Consider the following 21,978-nt stretch of genomic DNA (forward strand, 5'->3'; position numbering starts at 1 on the left):
GCATTTAAAAGAAAATATTATCATTCATCATATAACAAATCTTCTATATTTATACCAGTTAGTTATTCTGTGAATCGAAAAGCAATCATGTTAACTGCACCATAGTGTCACAGTTCTAAAGGCAATCGTTGCGCCATTAATTTGATACTCATGTCAAGTATGAGAAAGAAAATAATTTCTAAGCAAAAGAGATGACGAAATATAGCTGAAAATGACATTTCGCGACAAGTTGTAGTGCCACACACCACAACAATACATAATAACGCTAGAGGACACAAGCACCTCTAGGCCCTTTCTTTTAAATCTAGCCTGTCCATTCAGTACTACAGCGAATTGCCATCTTACTACAACATGAACTATATATATGTACATATACGAGCATGAAGAGATTAACAATACTTTTTTATCTTTTGAGTTGTTCTGCTCGCCCAAAATCTTTGATCTTTGAACACCATTTAGAACTCGTTGAGAATGATTCTGATCTAGTTCATGCCTTTTTAAGTTGTTCACAAATAGTTTCCTATACATGGAGGAAAAAAAAAATGGAGCTTCGACCAGAGCATGGTTCCTTCTATAGTTTGTATAACTCAAGCATCCTCCACGTAAAGATAAAACAGAATCAAAATAAATTTTCTAAAATTACCCAAAAGGTAAAAACTTGAAATCTGCGGGAGGAACACCTCAGAGAGCTTAAAGAATTTATATCATGGTAGTTATTCTAACAAAAGTTGTGTATAAATTGCTGAAGATGTAACAGAACAAATCACTATAGCGTGAAGCATTAAATGATACATTTTGAACTACCAAAAAAGGGCATGCCCAATAATATTATCTACTTGCTCCAGGAGAAGTTTTATCACCCAGCAAAAGAAGTGACAACTTGTTCTCTGTCGTTATGCGTTTTCTAGCTCTTGGATGACGACAAATTATTCTTATTCGTGTCATGAAATTTTCTACCAGCCTCAACAGCTTCCCTGCAATCATATTAGTACCTCAAAACAATGAGAAAAGTTTGTGACAGAGAAACTACTGCAATAGAATAAGGTTCTAAGATAACATTACGCTAGAGAAATATCATCTATAGTTGCTAAATAAAAGAGCTACAAGTGTCATAATGCATACCTGAAAGCAGTTACGAGCTCCTTGCTGTCAGGGTCGATCTGTACACCCTCATAGAAAGCATTTGCTGCCTCTTCAAACCTCTGAAAAGGAAATATTAATATATTAGAAATATAGGTATATAAGTTTGCAAAATTTGACTCCAGGAGAAGAAGGGCATACCTGCAATAAACGTAGAGCTGCACCTTCCCGATAACAAGCTTTTGCCCAATCTGGTCTAAGTTCTCTGCAGGCCTTGGCATCACTTAAAGCATGTTCAGCTTGCCCCAGGCGGAGCCAACACAGACTTCTATTGGAAAACAGAGTGCCATCAGTTGGATCAAAATCGATTGCCTGCAGATTATCAGCCAACACAAGTGATCCCCGTAAGAGATGCACACACACTATTAATCAATCTAATCCATATATTTGCACCATGAAGAGGGTAATAAGTTCCTTTCGTCATTATCTGCTTTCTTTCGCTTTTGCAGGTGTTTTACTGGGGCGGGGGCGGGGCGGTGTTGTGTGTTGGGAATTCAGGAGGAATCCAATAAGCCTAACAGGTACCTGCGTATAAGCATCTACAGCCATAGCAAAATCCTTCCTCTTAAATGCCTCTTCTCCCCTCGCCTTTGCATCTGCAGCTTTCTTCTTTGCTTCAGGAGTCACCTACAAACAATCAATTACCGATGCAAGATAGTTAGCAATTAGCACTATTCAGTAAACTGTTTTCTCCAAAATAAGATGGTGTCCACTCTGAGGTACTTCAAATGAAAGAGACGTATACAAGTAAAAACAAAGAGTATAAAAAGATATTTATCCTGTGAGATTTGAGGTCAGCTGAAACGGGAGTCTGGCACCACATCGCTGGTATGATTTCATCGACTATAAGAGAAACCTTATGCATTTTGAAGCCCTAGGAAGTGTTTCACGGGATCAATTACCGTAAGCAAACATTGAACCGTTCACAACATTGTTTTGTTCATTGGACTTCTTGAAGACATTAATTTCACGCCCCCAGAAGAAGTGTTATTATGTTTTTACTACTATACTTGCACATGCAAATTCAATTTGTTGCCTACATGTTCCACGGATACAGTCATATCCACGAAGAGGAAATTTCCAATCTGTCTTCAAGAGTGCTTCACCAGAAGGAATGCAAGAACGATAATATATACACAAGGAAAATATATACGTACAATAGACCCTTGCAGTCCGTCCCTTCCCCGGACCCCGTGCATAGCAGGAGCTTAGTGCACCGGGCTACCTTTTTTGTTCCATTTTCAGTACTGATTTACATTTGTTCCAGAACTCCCATTCACTATAGAAGCTTATTCATGTATATTTATGATTATTATCTCAAGGACAAAACTAGAAAAACATGTGAAAATATTCCACTTTTTTGACATTATACAAAAAGGAAAATGTACAAAAATACGACAGAAGGAGGTGATTAATACTTTTTACGTACAATTTGATAATGAAATGACCCAAAATTCACATAAAATAGAAAATAGTGACCAGTAATAACAAACCTCAGGTAAATCTTTCTTTGGAATAATAGGTTCCCTTGACTTGTTTGCTTTCCTCTCAGCTTCAGTTCTTTCCTGCTATTATCACAGTTTAGACAACGAAAAGGAAGCTGAAATTTCAATATTTGCAAGCAAATATGACAGAAGGAAAGGAAATAGTCACCGACCTAATACCAATATTTGCAAGCAACTCTGATAGAAGACCAAAACCAGCAGTGATATATCTTACAGAAAGACAAATTAAGTACCTGTTCTCTCCTATATTCAGATTGCATAAACTCAATGACTCCATCCACACTCCATTCAGGAACATTCTGAATCCGTTGTGTTACGGGCAATAAAGCTTCAACAGCTGCCCGACTGCCAGTTGTAGCTGCAACATGTAGTGGCTTGTTACCATCCTGTAGAGATAGCAAAAGTTATATTTCAGAATCAATTAACAGTCCTTGCGGAAATTGCTAATTGATTTTTTCCAGCAACTAGTTCAGAAATTAACAAAGTTCATGATTGAAGTTCTGTGTTTACCCAGAAGAAAGTTCTGAATACCAGGGAATCCATACGAGCATATGTTAAGTACAGACACCAGGTCGCTAATTAGATCAGAATGAATCACACATAATCTTTCATCTATAGATGTCTGTTTTCACCCTTATGACGAGCAATTGAGCATAAGCCTTCAGCAAAAGGTAAGCTGTAAAGCTTCGCAGATATTACAGAATGCAGCGATCAGTACCAAATCTTAGTTCTGCTAATAGTCAATGCATGGTACCATATCTGATCCAGCAACTCTAAGTACTATCTACACTTTCTTCAGCTAAGTGTTCTGAAGCCCAGATTGGACCAGTTGATCTGTCAACCCGAAACAAACAGGTCACAGTTTACCTCAAAACCTGTCAGAACCGGAAAATCCACCAGTAGGACAAGAAAACCCATTGGATTGACTGGGTATACAAAAAATACCCAGGTTTACAATTTCTTATAAAAGGTTGTTAAGAAACCACAAGTTGTAAAATACCTAGTCCCTAATCTTGGTTTTATTCGTTCTCTTATTGACATTCCTAAATTTGATCCATATTCTATGAAAAGATACTATACTGGAGAATGTGAAAGTACTGAATTAACTCCATAGGGATTTCTTTTCTAGTACAACAATTTTATGTTATATATTCTTTGAAAATTATTTATTTCAGAAATGCTCAGAATAAAAAATTAACAATATAATTATGAAGTCAAAATAGAATTATTTTTTCTCAACATAATTATGAACCAGTGACCCATAACCCTAAGATTACTAGTTCTCACTCTAGGTCCAGGTATAAGACATATCTTCAACTTCAGTAATCCCACCCTGGAAAAGATGACTAAGGCACCTAGATTGTACAAGGGATTTGGATTCCTTAACTGAACTATGCATGTCAAAACTTGAAAAAGAAAAGAGGGCAGTAGACTAGAATGTGATAATAAGGAATATAATTGACATGTGCTTGCAGATAAACAGAACAGACGAAAATAAAACATAAATTTTTTCGAATCATCTTTCCAACAATTGAAAGACCTTGGAAATTTCTTCGGAAGGATGTGAAACAACAAAGAACACTATATTCTGTTAGATTTTCTTTTCAATTACCTCATCAGCGGCATTAGGATCAGCTCCAGCTTGTAGTAAGCATTTAATAATTTCTGCACTACCATTATGAGCAGCAATGAGCAAAGGAGTTGCTTCACCAGCTCTGACATTGACATTAGCCCCCGCCTGTATGGTAGCACAACAGAAGTTAAGCCTCGACTAGACAGATGACACACTTAACAAAGCAACATAGCAAAATCCAAAGCAAAATGGAAAAATTGAAAAAGACAATTCCCATAAGTAAAATAGATGTTCCCGCAAACAAAAGTTCCAATCTGGTGTAGCATATGCAAATTGCTTTTCGGAGAGAACATGAATTTTCTTTTTGCTTTTTCTTTTTTCCCCTTTTGAACATTATTAGTGCTTATGCGCCACAAGCGGGCTTAGGTGAGGAGAGGTCAAGGTGCGCTTTTGGGAAGCCTTGGATGAGGTGGTGAGTGGTATACCGACCACCGAGAAACGAGGAGGCTTTTATCCCTTTTATCTTTAGCAGTTTTGCCCAATTCATTTTTCTCGGGGTATCTGGCAAGGCCTTGTTTTATCCTTTTAAGCATATTTAACCTTCAATTTTTTAAACAAATTTAAAAAAAAAAAAGCAGAATAAAAGTTAGTTTCAGAAAAGAAAAACTCTTAAGGTATAATAGAATCAAGTCTCACATAGCTCTCGTATGATCAAAGCAGTTTCTTGTCGTTTGATCTAACACAAATTTTGCATGGTTCAACCGCATAGCAAAGTGCAGAATGATAACGCATCAAACAACAGCACCAACACAACTTCTTGGGGATGCTCAATGGATTCAGCAATTTAAAGTACATACAGTGAAAGAGTAGAACAATATTATGAATATATGCAGTCTTAGGAGAACATAGAATTTTATTGACCTTTACTAACAGCTCCACGCAAGGCAATGAATTGGCTGCTACAGCTGATACCAAAGGACTGACATTATCATCTTCTGTTTGAACGTGAAGCTGCACAAAGTAACTTTTTAGGCCATATGAACAAATAGAAATTATACTTCTGGAAAGAGCATATAACCCCCCCCCCCCCCCCCCCCCGGGGCAACCTATCCTCAACAGTAGAGAAGAATGCATCAAAATGAAAGAAGTACAACCCAAAAGGACTTGGGTTTTTCCACATATTATCAACATGTGCCCTCTCTAACGAGTAAGAAATGCAGATCAGGTGCTGTATGCAATAAAGAATGGATCTAAGAAAATTAAGTTAAACGTGTGAAAGAAAAAAATTATCTTAAGTTGTCAACCGTTCAAAAGCTAATTCATATACGACATCTAAGCTAACTTCTTTTTTGGCAACACAAACACTAACCAACAACTAAGTGAAACTGAAAAGCATGAAAGAAGATGGTGAAGTCAATACTTATCAAAAACAGAAAAACGAAAGAGGGAAGGGGGTGAGAAAAGAAGCCTGGGCAGGCGAGAGTGGAAACTCTACAGTGTTTGCCAAAGGGAAGAAAGTCCATAAAACAAGAGGAGAAGAAACAGCAACATCTATTAATTGGTCACTTTTTGAATACATCAGTGCAAGAAAAGTGTGTACGGATTTGTTTGGTTGTGGAACCATCTTATCTAAAAGCTTAAGCTGTTGGAGAGGGGATACTTTTATTATTTATCAACACGCCTCCTCGCATGTGGCATGACTCTTTTTTACTGTTGGAGGGGTGGGGGTGAATTTTTTTTTCTATAAAGGCGATGGTGATGTTTGAAAACAACATCTCCCCCTGTTATAAGATCGATGAACTGAGTAACCAACTAGGAAGCTTTAAGTCATTAGATAGGAAACACTTAAAACCATACAACTCATTTCCCCTTTGTCTAGAGATCTGTTAAACAATGGCTGGTAATTTTGATTTGAAAAAGAAGGGTTCAAACGGTAGCAAATCACTCACATTAGCATGGTGTTCAAGCAAAACCTTCACAGCATCTGCCTGGCCAAGACCTGCAGCCCACATAAGTGGTGTTCCAACATCACTTTGTAAATCAACATCTACGCCCTTTGACAGTAAGAATTTAACCAATTCAATATGCCCTGCATACGAAGACAATGCACAATAAAATGTCACTCTATGTAAAGAAGGATAAATAAATTGAAGAACGCATGTAGCTACACACATCACAGTATGCAGGACACCACTATGGATAACAATACAGCAACAAGGCATGACATTTTGATTGATTTTCTCATTGTTTTACCAATAGAGAATTAAAAGCTGCCACTAAGATCTCAACTACCGATATAGGTTAGAACACGATTAGATCCCCAATTCAGACTATGTGGCAACAAAGGAAAATAGATTTGCAAATATATTTTTCACGAGAATTTGTGGTTTTCTCTTTTCCAGTCTTCCTTGTTACTTCCAATAGAAATCTTGTTCTGTTCAGTTAACTGTTCAATAATCACTTATTCCATAACGAAAGTCACCCTCCAGAAAAGAAAACTCCTGTAAACTTACACAACTTACAATCATTTATTACTTCCAATGAACTGTAGTTCTCTTCAATCAACTATCTGTAATCACTTATTCAATAACAATAGTCACCATATAGAATTAAGTCCACACTAGCCCTATCATGTCGTTTGCTTTCTGGCTACTAGCTTTTTCTGATCTACTATCTCATTTCATTCAAATCTTCTTCAATGCGTTTCATTACACAATGGGGAAATTTTCTAGCCTTCTGTTTGGCTGAAGTTGCAACTTTATTCCCAATTTCAAGTCTTTTTCTACCTCTACGATTGCCATGTTATTTTGAGTCTCCAAACACTTTCCTACTAACAAAATTACAGATTTAGACCTATAGCTATTTCTTACTTGCTGTTCCTTTTCTTTTTTAAATGACGGTAGATGTCGACCAGCATGTGCGACACTTCAACTAATCCATTAGATTAAGTAAAGATGTCAAGTACACCTGCCTACCCAGGATCAAGTAGATGGATCACTCCACTATTTTTTTTTCAATAACCGTGGTGTCCGGGCCAGCTTACTTGCAAAATGTAAATAAGTCACTCTACTAATTATTAGGTCATTCAATAATAATGTCAACAGTGCTAAAAAAAATTGCACATTCTATAATATGACAACTTCTCAACTCAATTTTCTCTTTCATACTCCTATAATGCACACGAACCAAGGAGTTTTTCAATACTTACCATCTCCTGCAGCATGATGCAAAGCTGTTGCCCCCGAGGCGCTGGGAATTGCAGGATCTGCACCATGTTCTACGAGGTACTGGACAGTAGCAGTGTGTCCTTGCCTGGCAGCATGAAGAACGGGAGTCTCACCTATGAAGAAACAACATATTCAAATCAATATACAGCAATATCAGTTTCAGCACATATCAATCAATCAACCAATAAGAGCCTCAATCTCAAATAAGTTGGGATCAGTATTATGAATCCTCCATATATTCCACTGTATTTGAGTCTACCATTCCTATATTGATGAATAATTTGTCTTTCAAAGCAATTTAAGGCTTTTCAAGAATTTGAGGTTCCCTAAATCATACGCTTGTCCTACCAAGACTTAATGTAAATGTACAACTAAGCCTTGATCACAAGGAATTAGTATCACCTATACTATATGTATCATTTGCATCAAGCATTTTGTATTCTAGCCAAGTTCATGTTGATTCTTGGAGATTTTAGATCTTTTGAGATAACTTCCCACCCTTGTGTCATTTTAGTTTTACCTTGTCCCTTTTTAGCACCCTTAATCATCATAATGCCGCATCCACATAGGTGCATTTCAAGGACTGCATAGGACACAGCCAAACCATTACCGAAGTCCTTCTCTCATTTTATTATTGATGTGTACTACTTGAATAATGTGATTATTTCTAATTTTATATATTCTTGTATGATTGCACATTGATTTTAACATTGGCATTTTTATGATACTCGTTGTTGACAAGTCGAGTGCATCAGAAGTCCAATATTCATCACATGAAATTATTGTTGGTCACACAACTATCCTATAGAACTTGTGTTTCAATTTTTTAATTTTTTTTATTTTTTTTTATGAAGTAAATAAATTGCATTAGAAAGGCATCAAGAAGATGCAGAGTTACAAAACATCTAACTGTTAGCTTCAGGACATAACTACATGAAGCTGAAAACTAAGCAAAAACCTATAGAAACAGTCAAAATGTGCCACCAAGACCACTGCTAAGTCAGTGTTAGGGAGCTAATAAAATCCAATGTGTTTCAATTGTTAGGTATCTTCATATCTACTTTAATTCAATGTGCTACATTTTCGTCTATTATATCATTCTCTTGAAAGGTTGAAAGACTAAACTTAAATATTTGAATTGTTGCACCTAGGCACCACAACAAAAAGGGCAGGCTGGTGCACAAAGCATCTCGCGTTAGCAGGGTCCGGGGAAGGGCCGCACCAAGGGGTGTGATGTAGACATCCTACCCTAATGCAAGCAATAGTGGTTGCTTCCACGGTACGTTGTGAAATATTTGGATGAACAAAGAAACATATAATTCAATTGGTACAAATCCACAAAATGTTTTGATGTCAAGTAGATCAAAAAATGATGCATAACTTTTCCTTCCAACATATAGGAGAGCATCCGTTGCTTTAGGATAATGGACAAAATTTTCAAGAACAATTGGAAGAAAGGGGCCAATAGTACATCTCAAATCAACATTGAACCAAATAAGGGGTTGCTTAAATTTTAAACTTCTCATTCTGCAATAAAAGTTCAGCCTCTGGATACATGAAGCAAGCTTATAACCAAACAGTGCCTAAGAAAATACATAGAGCCCGTTTGGATTGGCTTATAAGTTGCTTATAAGCTGTTTTCAGCTTTTTTGAGTGTTTGGCTGGCCAGCTTAAAGTCATTTTGTGCTTAAAATAAGCTCAAAAAATAATTGGGCCCATTTGACTTAGCTTATCTAAAACAGCTTATAAGCTGTTTTCAGCTTATAAGCCAAAAAAAATAAGTTAGACTACCCCAACTTATTTTTTTTAGCTTGTAAGCTGCAAACAGCTTATAGGCATAAGCCCATCCAAACAGGCTCATAGTCAACAATGAGTCATTGCCCTGAAGTACCCAAATCTAAATTTTGTATGTAGACTTATCTACCTTTTTTTATAACAGAGAGTACAAACCAACATCTTTTCATATAAAAAGACAGTTACTGATACAAAATATATACTCATTATTTAGAAAATCCAACTCGCCAATTATTGAAAACTATATACTGGGCATCTTACCCTCAAACTTTTAAAGATGGAAAAGGATAGAAACCCTCAAGTTTCAATCAGGACAAAAGCTCTAGAGCCAATTTCTTCTAAACAAGAACTGAAATTAGGTCCTGCACGCATAATGATAAAATGAAAACATATTTACAAGTAGAAATAACCTTCTTCATCTTTTTCATTGATATCAATCTTCAACTCTTCCACCAAGTACTTGCATAAATCAATCTTGCCTTCCCTAGCCGCAAAATGCAATGCCCCTCGTTTGTTAGCATCCTTCACATCCGCCACAGTACCGGCCAACCCTTTCCCATCATCCAGTTGCTTTGCCAATTCTGTTTCACAAAATCATCAATACCACATAGCATAAACTGAAGGCAAAGTTGCAATGCCTTTGGGTGATCTAGTTTACAAAGTATGAGCCAATGTATAGGTCTTGTGCAGTTATATATACAATATACATATACTATACATATAATATGCACATAATATACAGATAATACACCTGTAATATGCGTTCCTATACATTTAATATGCATAACCAGCGTATAGGTTTTGTATATTCCGGCTATATTGGTAAATAAGGTTGCCCGAACTATACATATTGGTAAGTTTCCCTAAACTGAAACCCCAAAATAAAGCGGAAAAAAGGAAGTTATTTGATTTTTGAAATTTAAAAAAAAAAAAAAAAAACTTACTCTTAAAAAGCTCAATATCCCCAGAACAAGCAGCCTTGAGATACTGCTGAACCTTTTCTCTAACTGCTCAAAACAAATTCAAGATATAATTACAATAACAAGCTTGCAGTGTTTGAAGTTATTATTCAAGAAAGGAAAACAAGTGGAAGAATGAAAAACCTGCAAGAGCATGAGTAGCATCAGGAGCCATAATCTAAGCAGAATAACGATAATTTTTGGCTTTGGTAGAAACCCCTCTAGTGAGTGTTTTATACAAGTCACCAACTGAACAAGGGTTTTGCCGTATTTGGGTACCCTTTTTGACTTCTAGTCAACCCAAAATAACCGATACACGTCTGGACAGAGGAGTAATATCTAATCGAACCGGTCATTAATAGCGTAGCTGTATTTAAAAGATAAGTATATAGGTCAAATATGACTTTTTAGTAATAAATAAAATTTAACACAGTGAAGCAAATGAAAGAAATAGCTTAGTGGCTAAGACTGTGCAACATATGTTAACGGTGCAGGTTCGAATCTGACGAACTCATTTAATGCTTATTGTTTTCCTAAAAATAAGGTTAAAAATAATTTAAAATGACATTCGAGTTCGATCCAGGTGACATGTAAGGGAAGTAGCAGTTGCAACCAACGTGCCCTAAAGACACTTTCGTTTGTTATAGTGTACAATTAAATATATACTTATTTCTCAAGACATATATACACATAATTTTTTTTCGAAGCTAACGAGCGTTCGTGCACTCCCACCCTTTCTATTTCGTTTTTCAAGTAAAAAAAAAAAAAAACCTTTCACCATGTTAAATAGTTTTAAAATATTCTTTCCACTAACGATTCCTTCAAAATTAAGGGGGGAAAATGCCAATTTTGCGAACTATTAGAAATGGGACGATTTTGCCTTATGTTTAAGATTTGGGATAAGTGCAGAATCGACCAAAAAATTATATTGGAGATATTATGAGATTGCTATAGCTATTTCAAATGACAAATTTTATAGAGTGCCAATTTTATGTACTATAAAGTTTGATTATCAATATTAATTTTATGAATTAAACGTTTATTTTATAGTTTCCTTTCGAAACTATTATATCCTCGATCAATGCCTAAGATGACCTTATAAAGTTATTATAAGTAATATAACACTAAGGGTGTCAAGTGGGCTGGGCCGGGGCTGAGGGCCGGGCTTGGAGAGAGAAAAGGGTGTCCGGCCCAGCCCACCCCGGATAGGGGCTACACCTCGGGTTAATCGGGCCGGGCGGGGCCGGGATATAGTTAGTGGACTGGGTTTTTTTTTTTTTTTTTTAAGTTCTAATACAAAAATAGACATTTACATTTACTAATAATAATAAAATTAACATTTACATCTAATGATAAAATTGTTAAATTAAAAAAAAAGTTTAGTCGTCATCAAATTCAAAAAGCTAGCCGTTGTAAATTTAAAAAACTAGTCGTTGCTAATTTTATTTGAACCGGTGTGTTGCGTAGACACTTGTGAAAAGGCATGAAATTGAACTGAATGATTTATCAAATGTATATTTGTTGAGATAAGTACTATCACAATCTAATATATACTATATACTGAAAATGTATCAAAGATATATTTGTTGAGAAAACAAGATTGTCTAGCTTTAAAATACAATTTTAAAGAAAACTAAAGTGCTCCATAAAAAGAGACTCCTAATTTATTGGGATATAATGTTTTTAAAATAGTTATTATTAGTAATAGTAGTACTTATCTTTTTTTAAAAAAAAAAAATTGAAGTGGGTCGGGCCGATGCCCCGGTGGGCCATCAACCGGGCTACTGGTGGGCTGTCCACCTTGTCCGGCCCAGCCCCCTAATAAAGCCCACCCAGCCTAGCCCCTTACACTTCTTAGTGGGTTTGGATCGGGCCGGTGGTGGGCCGGTTTTACCGGGCCGGGTTCGGACTGGCCCGGCCCACTTGACACCCTTATAACATACTAAGATATACGAACTGAATTTCTTTTATCATATTATTATTAATATAGAAAATAAAATTTTAAAATAGTTTTATAAGAAAAGGTACATGATTTCATGTTCAGAAAGAATAACTCATGCCTAATACTTAAGGAACGAGAAGAAAGAAAGAAAAACTGCATGCTATAGTTTCTTTTTGTGAAACTTGTAAGTATTTGTACTATTTATTTTCTTATTGTTGTTATTGTATTTTCCTCACACATTCGAAGCCCAAAAAATGAAAAGAACAAAGGTAATATTGTCCATTTCGAATAGTTTTAATGAAACGGATGGCAAAGTTATCTTACCTCGAATAATTCAATGATATGGACTCTCTGGGTTCAAACATATACGGGTAATCAAACATATATATAGGATCTTGATCCCAAACGAGCCCCCTTTCCGGAATATAAGTTGTATGCTCAAATGGTGTATAAAAGCTTTACATTACCATTGGATCAAATAAATTAAAAGACAATTACAAATAATTCTCTATGCAAACACATTAACAAATTAGTTTTTAGAAAAGGGAAGCAATCATCAGTAAAAGATCAAAATACAAAATATTTACTTTACGATTGCATATAAGTTAAAATCCTTGGTACCTCAATTAACTACATATAACATAGTGCCGAAATTGCCCGCCTACAGCTATGTAGCTCTATAGACTAAGTTTTTCAAAAGCAATTTCTCTAGCAACAAGCTTAATCAGGATCTTCTCTGTTTTACACGGTTTCAGTTGGCGCATGAATTTCAGTCCGACAAAAGTCATGACTATATATGTACATTTTAAGTAGAAAACACATAGTCAAAACTTGGTGTCTAGTTTCAAGAACAATGAATATCATAAACTATGATATCTCTTTAAACCAATGAAGCTACTTCTCCTTGCCTTGACACACAAATCAGAAAGGCGCTGTGCCTTTAATATCATCGACTGATCAAGAAAAAAGAAGCATATCCTTTTGTTCTTGAATTAGACACCACGTTTAATTTTGACTATGGTTCTACTAATGTAGTCCCATATATCTCCATCCCTTCAATAAGACTGCTTTACGGAACAAGCCACTGCCTGCGCCCAATGCCTCAACTTTGTCTTAACTTGTTGAGGATCATCACCTGCACATTATTTATAGATATTATTACCAGCAAAACTAATTACACCATAAATTAATTGTAGTAGTACTATTTAAGCTGTGAAAGTTGACCTGATCAGTCTCTACAACTTTTTAATGGATTGTACTAAGCTCAACTTAATAATTTAGATGCACAATCACCAAAGTTTCATGGAATATAAGAAACCAAGTTTGCACATATATAAAAAGCTAACGTCTTATGAAATGCATACTGCACAGAAAATGTTTTTGTTGAAGATACAATATAATCACATAAATAAAGTATTCTTTTTTAGATGAAGTGATCACACAATTTAACATGTTATTACAAAGAATTTTTGACTTTCATTACGGTACCACTATTACTATATACTAACAACATCGTGAGTTTGATTACCCCAAAAAAAAAAACTCCGTAAGTTTGTTTTTCTTTACTAAATAAAAAATTATTGCATCAATAATCACCTTCTTTTCTTATGTCAAAGTTATATGATTTACAATCATTCTATCTAGTCTAGACTACATGAGCAGCATAACCAAAGACTATTTCTTTACTTTCTGTGCATGCCCGTATGACAATTTCGCAAAGTATTTTTTTTTTCTTAACTAACAAATTATTGCATTAATAATCACATTCTTTTCTTATGTCAAAGTAATATGATTTACAATAATCCTATCTAGCCTACATAATTAAGTAGCATAATCAAGAGTTAGAAGCCTAATTACGTACCTGGGCTACAAATCTTCCATGCATCAACATGATCACTCCTAGGGCTCCCAAATGAAGATGACCGTCCTCCAAGAGAATTCGACGAACCTGGAGATGACAATGAACCTTTATTGCTACCCGGTGAAGACATAGGGCTCGTCAAATATTGGCGATTCACTGCAAAATAAAGATCAAGTGCCGGCAACGTGTTACATAACCTCTGCCCTTCTTCCTCATTGAATCCAAACCCTAATTCTATGCAACCTTTTAGTTCATTCAAATCCTCATCGGTCAAATCTTCAAGGTCTTGATTCCCAATTATATTCTTTTTCCTCTCTTGATGGAGAAATTGACGACGTCGTTTCTCCCATGCAATATCACGTGGAATCTCACACATGGAACGTTGTTTCGATAACCTCTTATTAGGATTCCTCCAAAAGGGTGGTGCGTCCTCTAAACGTTGTAACTCGTCGCATTGATCTGATAATTCACTCGAAGACGATGATGACAAATGTTTCTCTTGGCCCACATGATCAGTATTAATAAACTCCCCCATGTTGAATACTCAGATCAAGATTCGACTTTATCACTTACAAGAAAATTTTAATAATAACAATAACAACGATAATACAAATAAACTATCTATACAATTATTAGGATAATCAGACTTCTGGTGAATTAGGATGATGGATATTAGAATAGGCTGCCATGGCGGTTTAGAAAATTGACCGCCTTGGCTAGCCGTTAAAAATCTGTGGGATGAACAAGAAAGAGAAGGGTCGATGGGCTATATATGGCTTTAATTTGTTTTAAGGAAAATGGAAATTCTGGTTTTATTGTATTGTAAAGGAGGAAAATGGCATGCACTAAGGTTTAGGAAGAGTTTAATGGGGGATTACTAAAGGACATCCATTATTTGCGGCCCTTCCATTCATTTGTAACGGGTAACGGCATTGAAGACAATTAAACTTGTACTTTTTTGGCATGAAAAATGGTTCGTTAGTCGTTACATTGAAGAAAAAAGTATCCTTGCGATGGACGACCAATTTGTTATTTATAGTATGAACTTTTTCAATTGGCTTGGGGATATGCTTTTGCCTTTGTTTAGAGAATCTTTTTCTATGGTTGTTCTAATTAATTTACATAATTTATTAGTGTTTTGTCTTTTAAGAAATTGTTTATAAATTAAATTAATATTATTGCTTGTATCCAATAGGACTGCAACATAAATTAAGTACTTAGATCCATTAATTACCTTAGTATACATGATTAAATGGTAGCGATATATAAGCTTGTGTAAATACTCCAATTAGAAACATTTCGTCTTCCAAACAAAATAAGCTCTTCTTGTTTTTAGCATTTCATTAATTTTGCAGCAAGATTTATGAAGGAATCCAAGTGTCATTAATTTCGTTAGTAGGATACTTTACATAACGGAAATCTCTGTTTAATTATCAGATAAGAATCCCTGCAAAAGTGCTCCAAGCTACTCAATCTCAAACGTCGAATTTCAACTGTAAAGCCTAATTCATTGCACAGCCACCCATATATCTAAAACGTGTCCCATGTTTAAAAAATATTTCAAGTTGGCAAACTTCATGTTGTTGCTGCTAGATGTTGCTTCTTTCTTTTTTCTTCTTCTTCAAACCTTTGAGTAAACTTCAAACCGAAAAGTCTAAAGTTTAAAATTTTAAACCCTCAATTTCAACTTTAGACCAAATTACTGTCTAAAATTAGTTTCAAAACGGTTAAACTTTAAAAACTTTATAGGAGTAACTTTTAATTATTTAAAATTCTTTAGATGGGAATCCTAAAAATGACTTTTCGATAACAAAGTTTGGGCAAGGAATGGACCTACCATGTTTCTCTTTCCAATATGTTTGGCACAGGTGTGAACCAATACACGATGGAAGAAATTGCAAGGTTTGTCCTTCAAATGGGTTGATCTTTAATTTTTGGCCTTCAAACGTGGATGATCTTTTTTTCACCCTTCAAAATTGAATTTAGGGGTGCGGGACATAACTTTTAGGATATAATAATGGGAAGCATAAACTTATGTCAGGCGAAATAGTTGCTTGGACAAAAGTTAAAGACTAGAACAAAATAGGGACAAAAGTGCAAATGACCCAAGAAATAACCTGTCTCGGTCCCTTTGTTCACTCAAGAAAAGGAAGGGGGTGGAGAGGTTGGAAGGAACCTACTAGTGATATATAGGTTTTATAAGAAATTATAAATTTATTTCGTATATATGTCATTTCATGTGGTGCAACTCAATATGATCCAATTGGGAAGTTTAAGATGTTTTCAGTTCGAGTCCAGCAAAGAATGCAAATAAAAGCACGGACGTTGAAAATTGTGAAACAACAATGACAAATACTAACTAAAAATTTAAAATCCAAACAAGTAGTACGCGAACATTGAAAATAGTTATTTATGCTCATGGAGCTATAGGAAATATTTGAATCTCAATATGGATACATGAATTGAGAGTGTTTTGATTTGTGAATTAGATGGCTCAACATTGTACAAAACATGGTTTAATATGTTAACTAATTTAGATGATGTGCGCAAGTCTACATGTGATAGAAGAGTTCAACTCTATAGTTGATATAATTAAGGATAATATAAATCATCAAACTTGGAAAAATACAAAAAATATATAGTAGCTAGGTGAGTACTCTTTATATTGTGCCTAAGGTGTTGGAAAAAAAAAAAAGACGATCGTGACTAAGCTACCTTAATCTCTTTAATATATAATTGTAACATTCGTTCAATATAATAAATTTGGATATATTTGAGATATGCATTTAAAATGAGAGATGCTATTTGATTGAAATATTCTTGATTAGAAAAAAGATATTTCATAGATTTACATAAGTATGATCGTACAAAATACAAACAAATTCACTAGTTATATAACACAAAGTAATATTTTTTCTTCAATCAAGCTTGACAACTTCAATATAAATTATTAGTAGCCATATGTATAATCTTATGGATTGCATCATTAAAGTCATCATAAATTTTCACATGCATCTTGAAAGAATAACAGCTGTATTCATTTTTATAAAGATTATTAAAAACTGTAATTTCTTTTACAATGTACTTCTTAGTCAATAAATTTTATTCTAGATACTTTTATTGGGAAGTGGAAGAGTAAAGGGAACTTTCAGTAATATATTTCATTTATAATTAAAAAAAGGAAACTTTTTCTTTTTCAAATTAAAAAAGGAGACTAGTTCTTCCAAGAGTTGACCCCAATATAAAATCAATAAAAAAAAAAGGAAAAAAGGAAAGAGAAGCAACCTTAGCACATGCTCGAGAGCTAAAATCATATTCGAGGTCTATAAATTACGACATTTGGAAAGAAATGAGATCCTCACACAGATATTCGTAAAGTGTAAAGTGTCATTCTTAACATGGCGTTGCTAAAGCTTAGTTTCATTCTGATTACTCTTTTCATGGCAGCCACTAGTTAGTATTCATCTCTATTTATCTTTAAATCGAACTGTTACATTATTTTGCTTGTAACTATATGTAGATACATATACAGCCAACTTCATATGCATGGTTTGCTATGCATCACGTTTAATTTAAATGTTGATTTTCGTATTTCACTAGTCATTTCCTTATTTGATGTGATGAAATATTGCAGTTCATGTGTCGTGGTTCTCAAACACAAAAGTCATGGCTGCACGAGACACTGATTACGATATCTCAGGAATCAAGGGAAGACTACTTCCACAACTTAATACTTGTGGGAGACTTTGCAATTCGAACGTCCATTGCAGCGATTGTTGGGTTTGTTGCACTTGTCGCGTCTCGCCAGTATATGATGAATACATATGTTTGTGAAGTTAGTGTGCAGTGACAATGAACTCTCTGCTACCAAATCCATATTATGCATTAATGTTTTCATGTGATTTCAGCATTTAATTTCTTCGTGTTTTCTTTTTTCTTTGTTTTTACTACCTTGTACGAATAATGAAAAAGTCTAGTGAATGACTTATTTCTCATGAATAAAAAATATGGATTCAGCTCCAACAATTGGCAGTATATTATCTTTTTCATGCATGTATGATTCATCATCAATTTATCATATTTATTTATGAGTTCATTGTCTATGTATTTTATGTTAGGCTCCTTTCCTTGTTTTTTTTTTTAAAAAAAAAATTATAAGCAGTAGCCTTTAACTTTTTCCAATATAGATATTAAAATTTCCTTTTCAATTATCTATGCAGGAAATTTTGTTTGTTGGTTATGCTCTCGAAATATCTCTCTAAAAATTATAAACAACAAAACAGAAAAACATATACAAAGTTAAATTTAATAGGTTGACTCTTTTCTGTTAATATTTTTAAAACTGCTATTTGATTTATATTCTATTATACTAGAAGATATGAACTATGAAATACAATATCTAAGATTTAATCTAGGCAAACGCCAAGTTCACAAGATGTACTTTTTTCCTATGTATAATTTAACTATTGTATCAAGGTTGCTGGTATTGTACCAAACCAAAACAAAAGCACATAAAGAACACATATTAAGTTTGACTATTATTTACTGCACGTCTAGTTGGTTCATAGAAACTCATATGATATGCGGGTTTAATTTGAAAGGAGTTTCATTTCCTCACCTCCTCATTCATTTCAGTAAATTACACCAATTTTGAAAATAGATGGTCTTCTACTTTTAACCCTATCTTGTCCCATGAGCAAATCTTCAATGGAAAAAACTAAAACTTATTGACCTTAAAGTTTAATCTATGAGGCAAACGAGGTCAAAAATTCAAGACCACTCACCCCAAAATCATTCTTGTAAATTCCTCTTTCATTTATAGTACTTTACGGGCTTGGGCATTCAACTGTGGGAAATTTGCAGGATTGCCCTACTTTGGGGATAGTCTTTAATTTTTGCCCTCTACCTATGCAAATTCTGCCTGGGCTTTAAGGCAAAATTTGGATGAACAAAATTTGCAAATTCTGCCTTGCATGGACAGAATTTGCAAAGACAGAGGGCAAAAATTAAAGATCACCAATTTGAGGGACAAAACTTAAAGACCACCAATTTGAAGGACCAAAATTTAAGACCATCCCAAATGAAGGCCAATCCGCGTAAAAAAATTAAAATTAAAAAAAAAAAAAAAAAAATCAACTGTTACGATGGATTTTTTTAGGCTGCTACGTAAACAACTGGGCTTACATTGGGCCTGCTACTCTAATCCTCGTAAATTGTTAGTAACTGCCAACGAACGGTTTGCTTTTCAAATGGGCTGGTCTTTAATTTTTGGCCTTCAAAATGGGTCATTTGCACGATGGGCTTTTGGCGTAAAATGGCAAATCTGAAAGCTGTAGAAGGCACGCTGAATTTTGTCCCATTGACTTTTTGTCTCTTTCTTTTAAGGAAAGAAAATTCTAAATTAGGATACAAACCAAACAAAGCGAAGTTTCTCAAAAGTTTGTCTCCTTTGTCTGAGCCTTCTCTTCATCATACTGCTCAACCAATCGACCCCCTCTTTTACATGTCCCTGCTTGATCAATCCAAGTATTATAGAATCATGAGTCGATGTTGCAGGTTTGACACCTCTATCCTGCATATCTTTCCACAATGATTTTGCTTCCAAAACCTGGCCGACCTGACAAAGTTTCTCAATTAACACTGTATAAGAAGCAGGTGATGGTTGCAACCCCTGCTTTAATTGTTCATATAAAAACTGAAGACCTTCAGCTATCTTCCCATCCTTGTAGAAACCCTGAATAAGAGAATTGTATGTGACTACATCATGCGCAACACCTTTCTCAGCCATTTCATTGAGCAAGTTGTGAGCTTCTTCTACTCTTCTATAAAGACAGCCCATAAATCATGGTGTTATATGTCATTGTGGTCTTTCCATATCCTTTATCACACATTTGCTTTTAAAGACTTTCAGCTTCTCTTAGATGGTTAGTTGTTAGATACCCATGGATGAGTGTGTTATATGTGTACTCGTTGGGATTGAATCCCTTTTGAATCATTTCAAACCATAATTTTCGGGCATCTCCAGGTAATTTCATTTTACAAAGACCATTAATCATTGTTGTATACATAACCATATCCGGAGCATAACCTCTATTCTTTAGATCATTAAAGATCCGAAAAGCTTCATGCCTTTTTTTCGTTTCGCATAGTCCCTGAATAACATGCTGATAAGTGAATATATCTATAGACCGATTAGTTGCAATCATTGAATGGAGAAGAGATGACAGTCTAAAGTAATTTCTATTCTTGCATGATTCGTAAATCAATTTATGCCCAGCTTCCAAGACCTGTCGAAGAAGTTGATGACCTTTTGGAACATTGTTCTCCATACAAAATGCTTGAATCAAGTGCCCAATCGTATGTACATCTGCTTCAACACCAGATTCTGTCATATCCTCATACAATTTCCATACAATGTCAGTTCTTCCAGCTCGGATAGAATCTGAAAAGGCTGAATTCCAAATTTTCAACGATGGACAGTGGCCAACACCTCTCAATTCAGTAAACACATCGACGGCATCCTCAATCAATCCATTTTCACAAAGACACTCAATGTAGGCCTCCAAACAACTAGGTTGAGGCACAAAATTCATATTTTGTCGAAAAGATTTAGCTGCACTGGCGGCCTTGGCTTGTACAAGCCCACTAAATATTACTTCATCAGAGAACTGATCCCTCGAAAATCCATTTTGAGAACTAAGCCAATAATAAAACCGAAGCGAGAACATAACATTCTTTTCTGCCTTCAAAACCTCAGTATAGAATCTTGGATCAGTAAACTTAACAGTGGGAAATTTTTTAGATGACAATGATTGTTCCCATCTGGGTCGTGTCCGGATGACTTTGCAAACATCTTTAGCTATCTCAGTTAAGCTCGGTTGCTCACTTTGATGATTCCCTGAACTTGATTGATCTTGGTTTTGCACAGCAACTTCACCTTCAACCCTGCTACTAGTTCCAGCAATGCTAAGGTTACGGATTGGGAAGTTAATGTTTTGGTGAGTGCACAGGCTTGTGACAAAAAATGGAGGTCTAGCCATTCAAATCTGCAGATTGTTTAATAAAATTCAAATGGGTATCCACTATCCAGAAATGCCAATCACATATTCAGCTAAAATACATGAATTTACATGGAATGCCTATTTATATGCACATATAAGAATTTACAAATAGCAATATGAGATACAAATGCAAAAAAGAATTTCAAATGAGCGAATTCTTCAATAAAATTCAAATGGTATCCAGATATACCAATCTAATATTCAGCTAGAATACATGAATTTAGCTGGAATGCCTCTTCATATGCACATTTAAGCATATAAAAATAGCAATATGATATATAAATGCAATAAAGAATTTCAAATGGGTACCAAAAATTCCAATCTTTTTTAGCTAAACGCATGAATGCAAGAAAGCATCTCAAATCTGTAGATTCCTCATTAAAATACAAATGGGTGTCCAAGAATGCCAACAAATTTCAGTTAAATACATGAACTTTCAAACCTCTTCATTAAAACATATAGAAACATGTATGACTCGCAATGTGAAATATAAATGCAGCAAAGAATTGTAAAATCTGCCGTCTTCAATAAAATTCAAAAGGGTATCCATAAATGCACAAAAAAACAGCTTGAATACATGAATTGACATGAAAGGCCTCTTCTTTTACACATTTATGAATAGCAATATGAGATATAACTGCAAGAAAGAATACATTTTTAATGAAAAAAATTACCTTTGGGTAGCCTTAGAAGAAGGAAAGCTAGTGTATTGATCCTTACACACCCATATCTGAAACTCTTTATAATTTCCCAAAGTATTGACAAGACAGTAGAATCCGATATGTCGACTGATATAATGGAACTTTGAAAGAAGAATGCTTTACGGCTTAGAAAATGATTTAAAAAAAAAATAGGACGAATCTTGCTGGCTGGTGAGAATGGAAGGGTGGCATTGTGAAATTTTTGCACGAGTGTG

The 21,978-nt window shown here is 34.9% G+C and overlaps 2 protein-coding genes and 1 pseudogene across 3 annotated transcripts; all 3 read right to left on the reverse strand.

The window, feature by feature from the left end:
• Window positions 1-666: 666 nt before the first annotated feature.
• On the reverse strand, window positions 667-10,504 carry LOC132645306 (uncharacterized). 2 transcript variants are annotated; one of them, XM_060362220.1, is made up of 13 exons: window positions 10,343-10,504; window positions 10,184-10,246; window positions 9,650-9,820; window positions 7,427-7,558; window positions 6,168-6,307; window positions 5,140-5,229; window positions 4,258-4,383; window positions 2,879-3,031; window positions 2,634-2,705; window positions 1,666-1,767; window positions 1,282-1,452; window positions 1,123-1,202; window positions 667-974 (listed from the first exon to the last, which is right to left on the reverse strand). In XM_060362220.1, the coding sequence occupies exons 1-13, from the start codon at window positions 10,371-10,373 to the stop codon at window positions 905-907; spliced, it is 1,401 nt and encodes a 466-aa protein (XP_060218203.1). In that variant the 5' UTR covers window positions 10,374-10,504; the 3' UTR covers window positions 667-904. The 2 variants fall into 2 exon arrangements, with proteins under 2 accessions (XP_060218203.1, XP_060218202.1); XM_060362219.1 differs by having other exon boundaries at window positions 2,634-2,708.
• Window positions 10,505-12,589: 2,085 nt separating this feature from the next.
• LOC132645308 (uncharacterized) lies at window positions 12,590-14,805 on the reverse strand. The gene is made up of 2 exons (XM_060362222.1): window positions 14,002-14,805; window positions 12,590-13,275 (listed from the first exon to the last, which is right to left on the reverse strand). The coding sequence occupies exons 1-2, from the start codon at window positions 14,534-14,536 to the stop codon at window positions 13,196-13,198; spliced, it is 615 nt and encodes a 204-aa protein (XP_060218205.1). The 5' UTR covers window positions 14,537-14,805; the 3' UTR covers window positions 12,590-13,195.
• A 4,507-nt stretch (window positions 14,806-19,312) lies between these two features.
• LOC132599940 (pentatricopeptide repeat-containing protein At5g18950-like) lies at window positions 19,313-21,169 on the reverse strand (annotated as a pseudogene).
• Between the last annotated feature and the right edge of the window lie 809 nt (window positions 21,170-21,978).

Source organism: Lycium barbarum, chromosome 6 (assembly GCF_019175385.1).
Source record: "Lycium barbarum isolate Lr01 chromosome 6, ASM1917538v2, whole genome shotgun sequence".
Lineage (NCBI taxonomy): Eukaryota > Viridiplantae > Streptophyta > Magnoliopsida > Solanales > Solanaceae > Lycium > Lycium barbarum.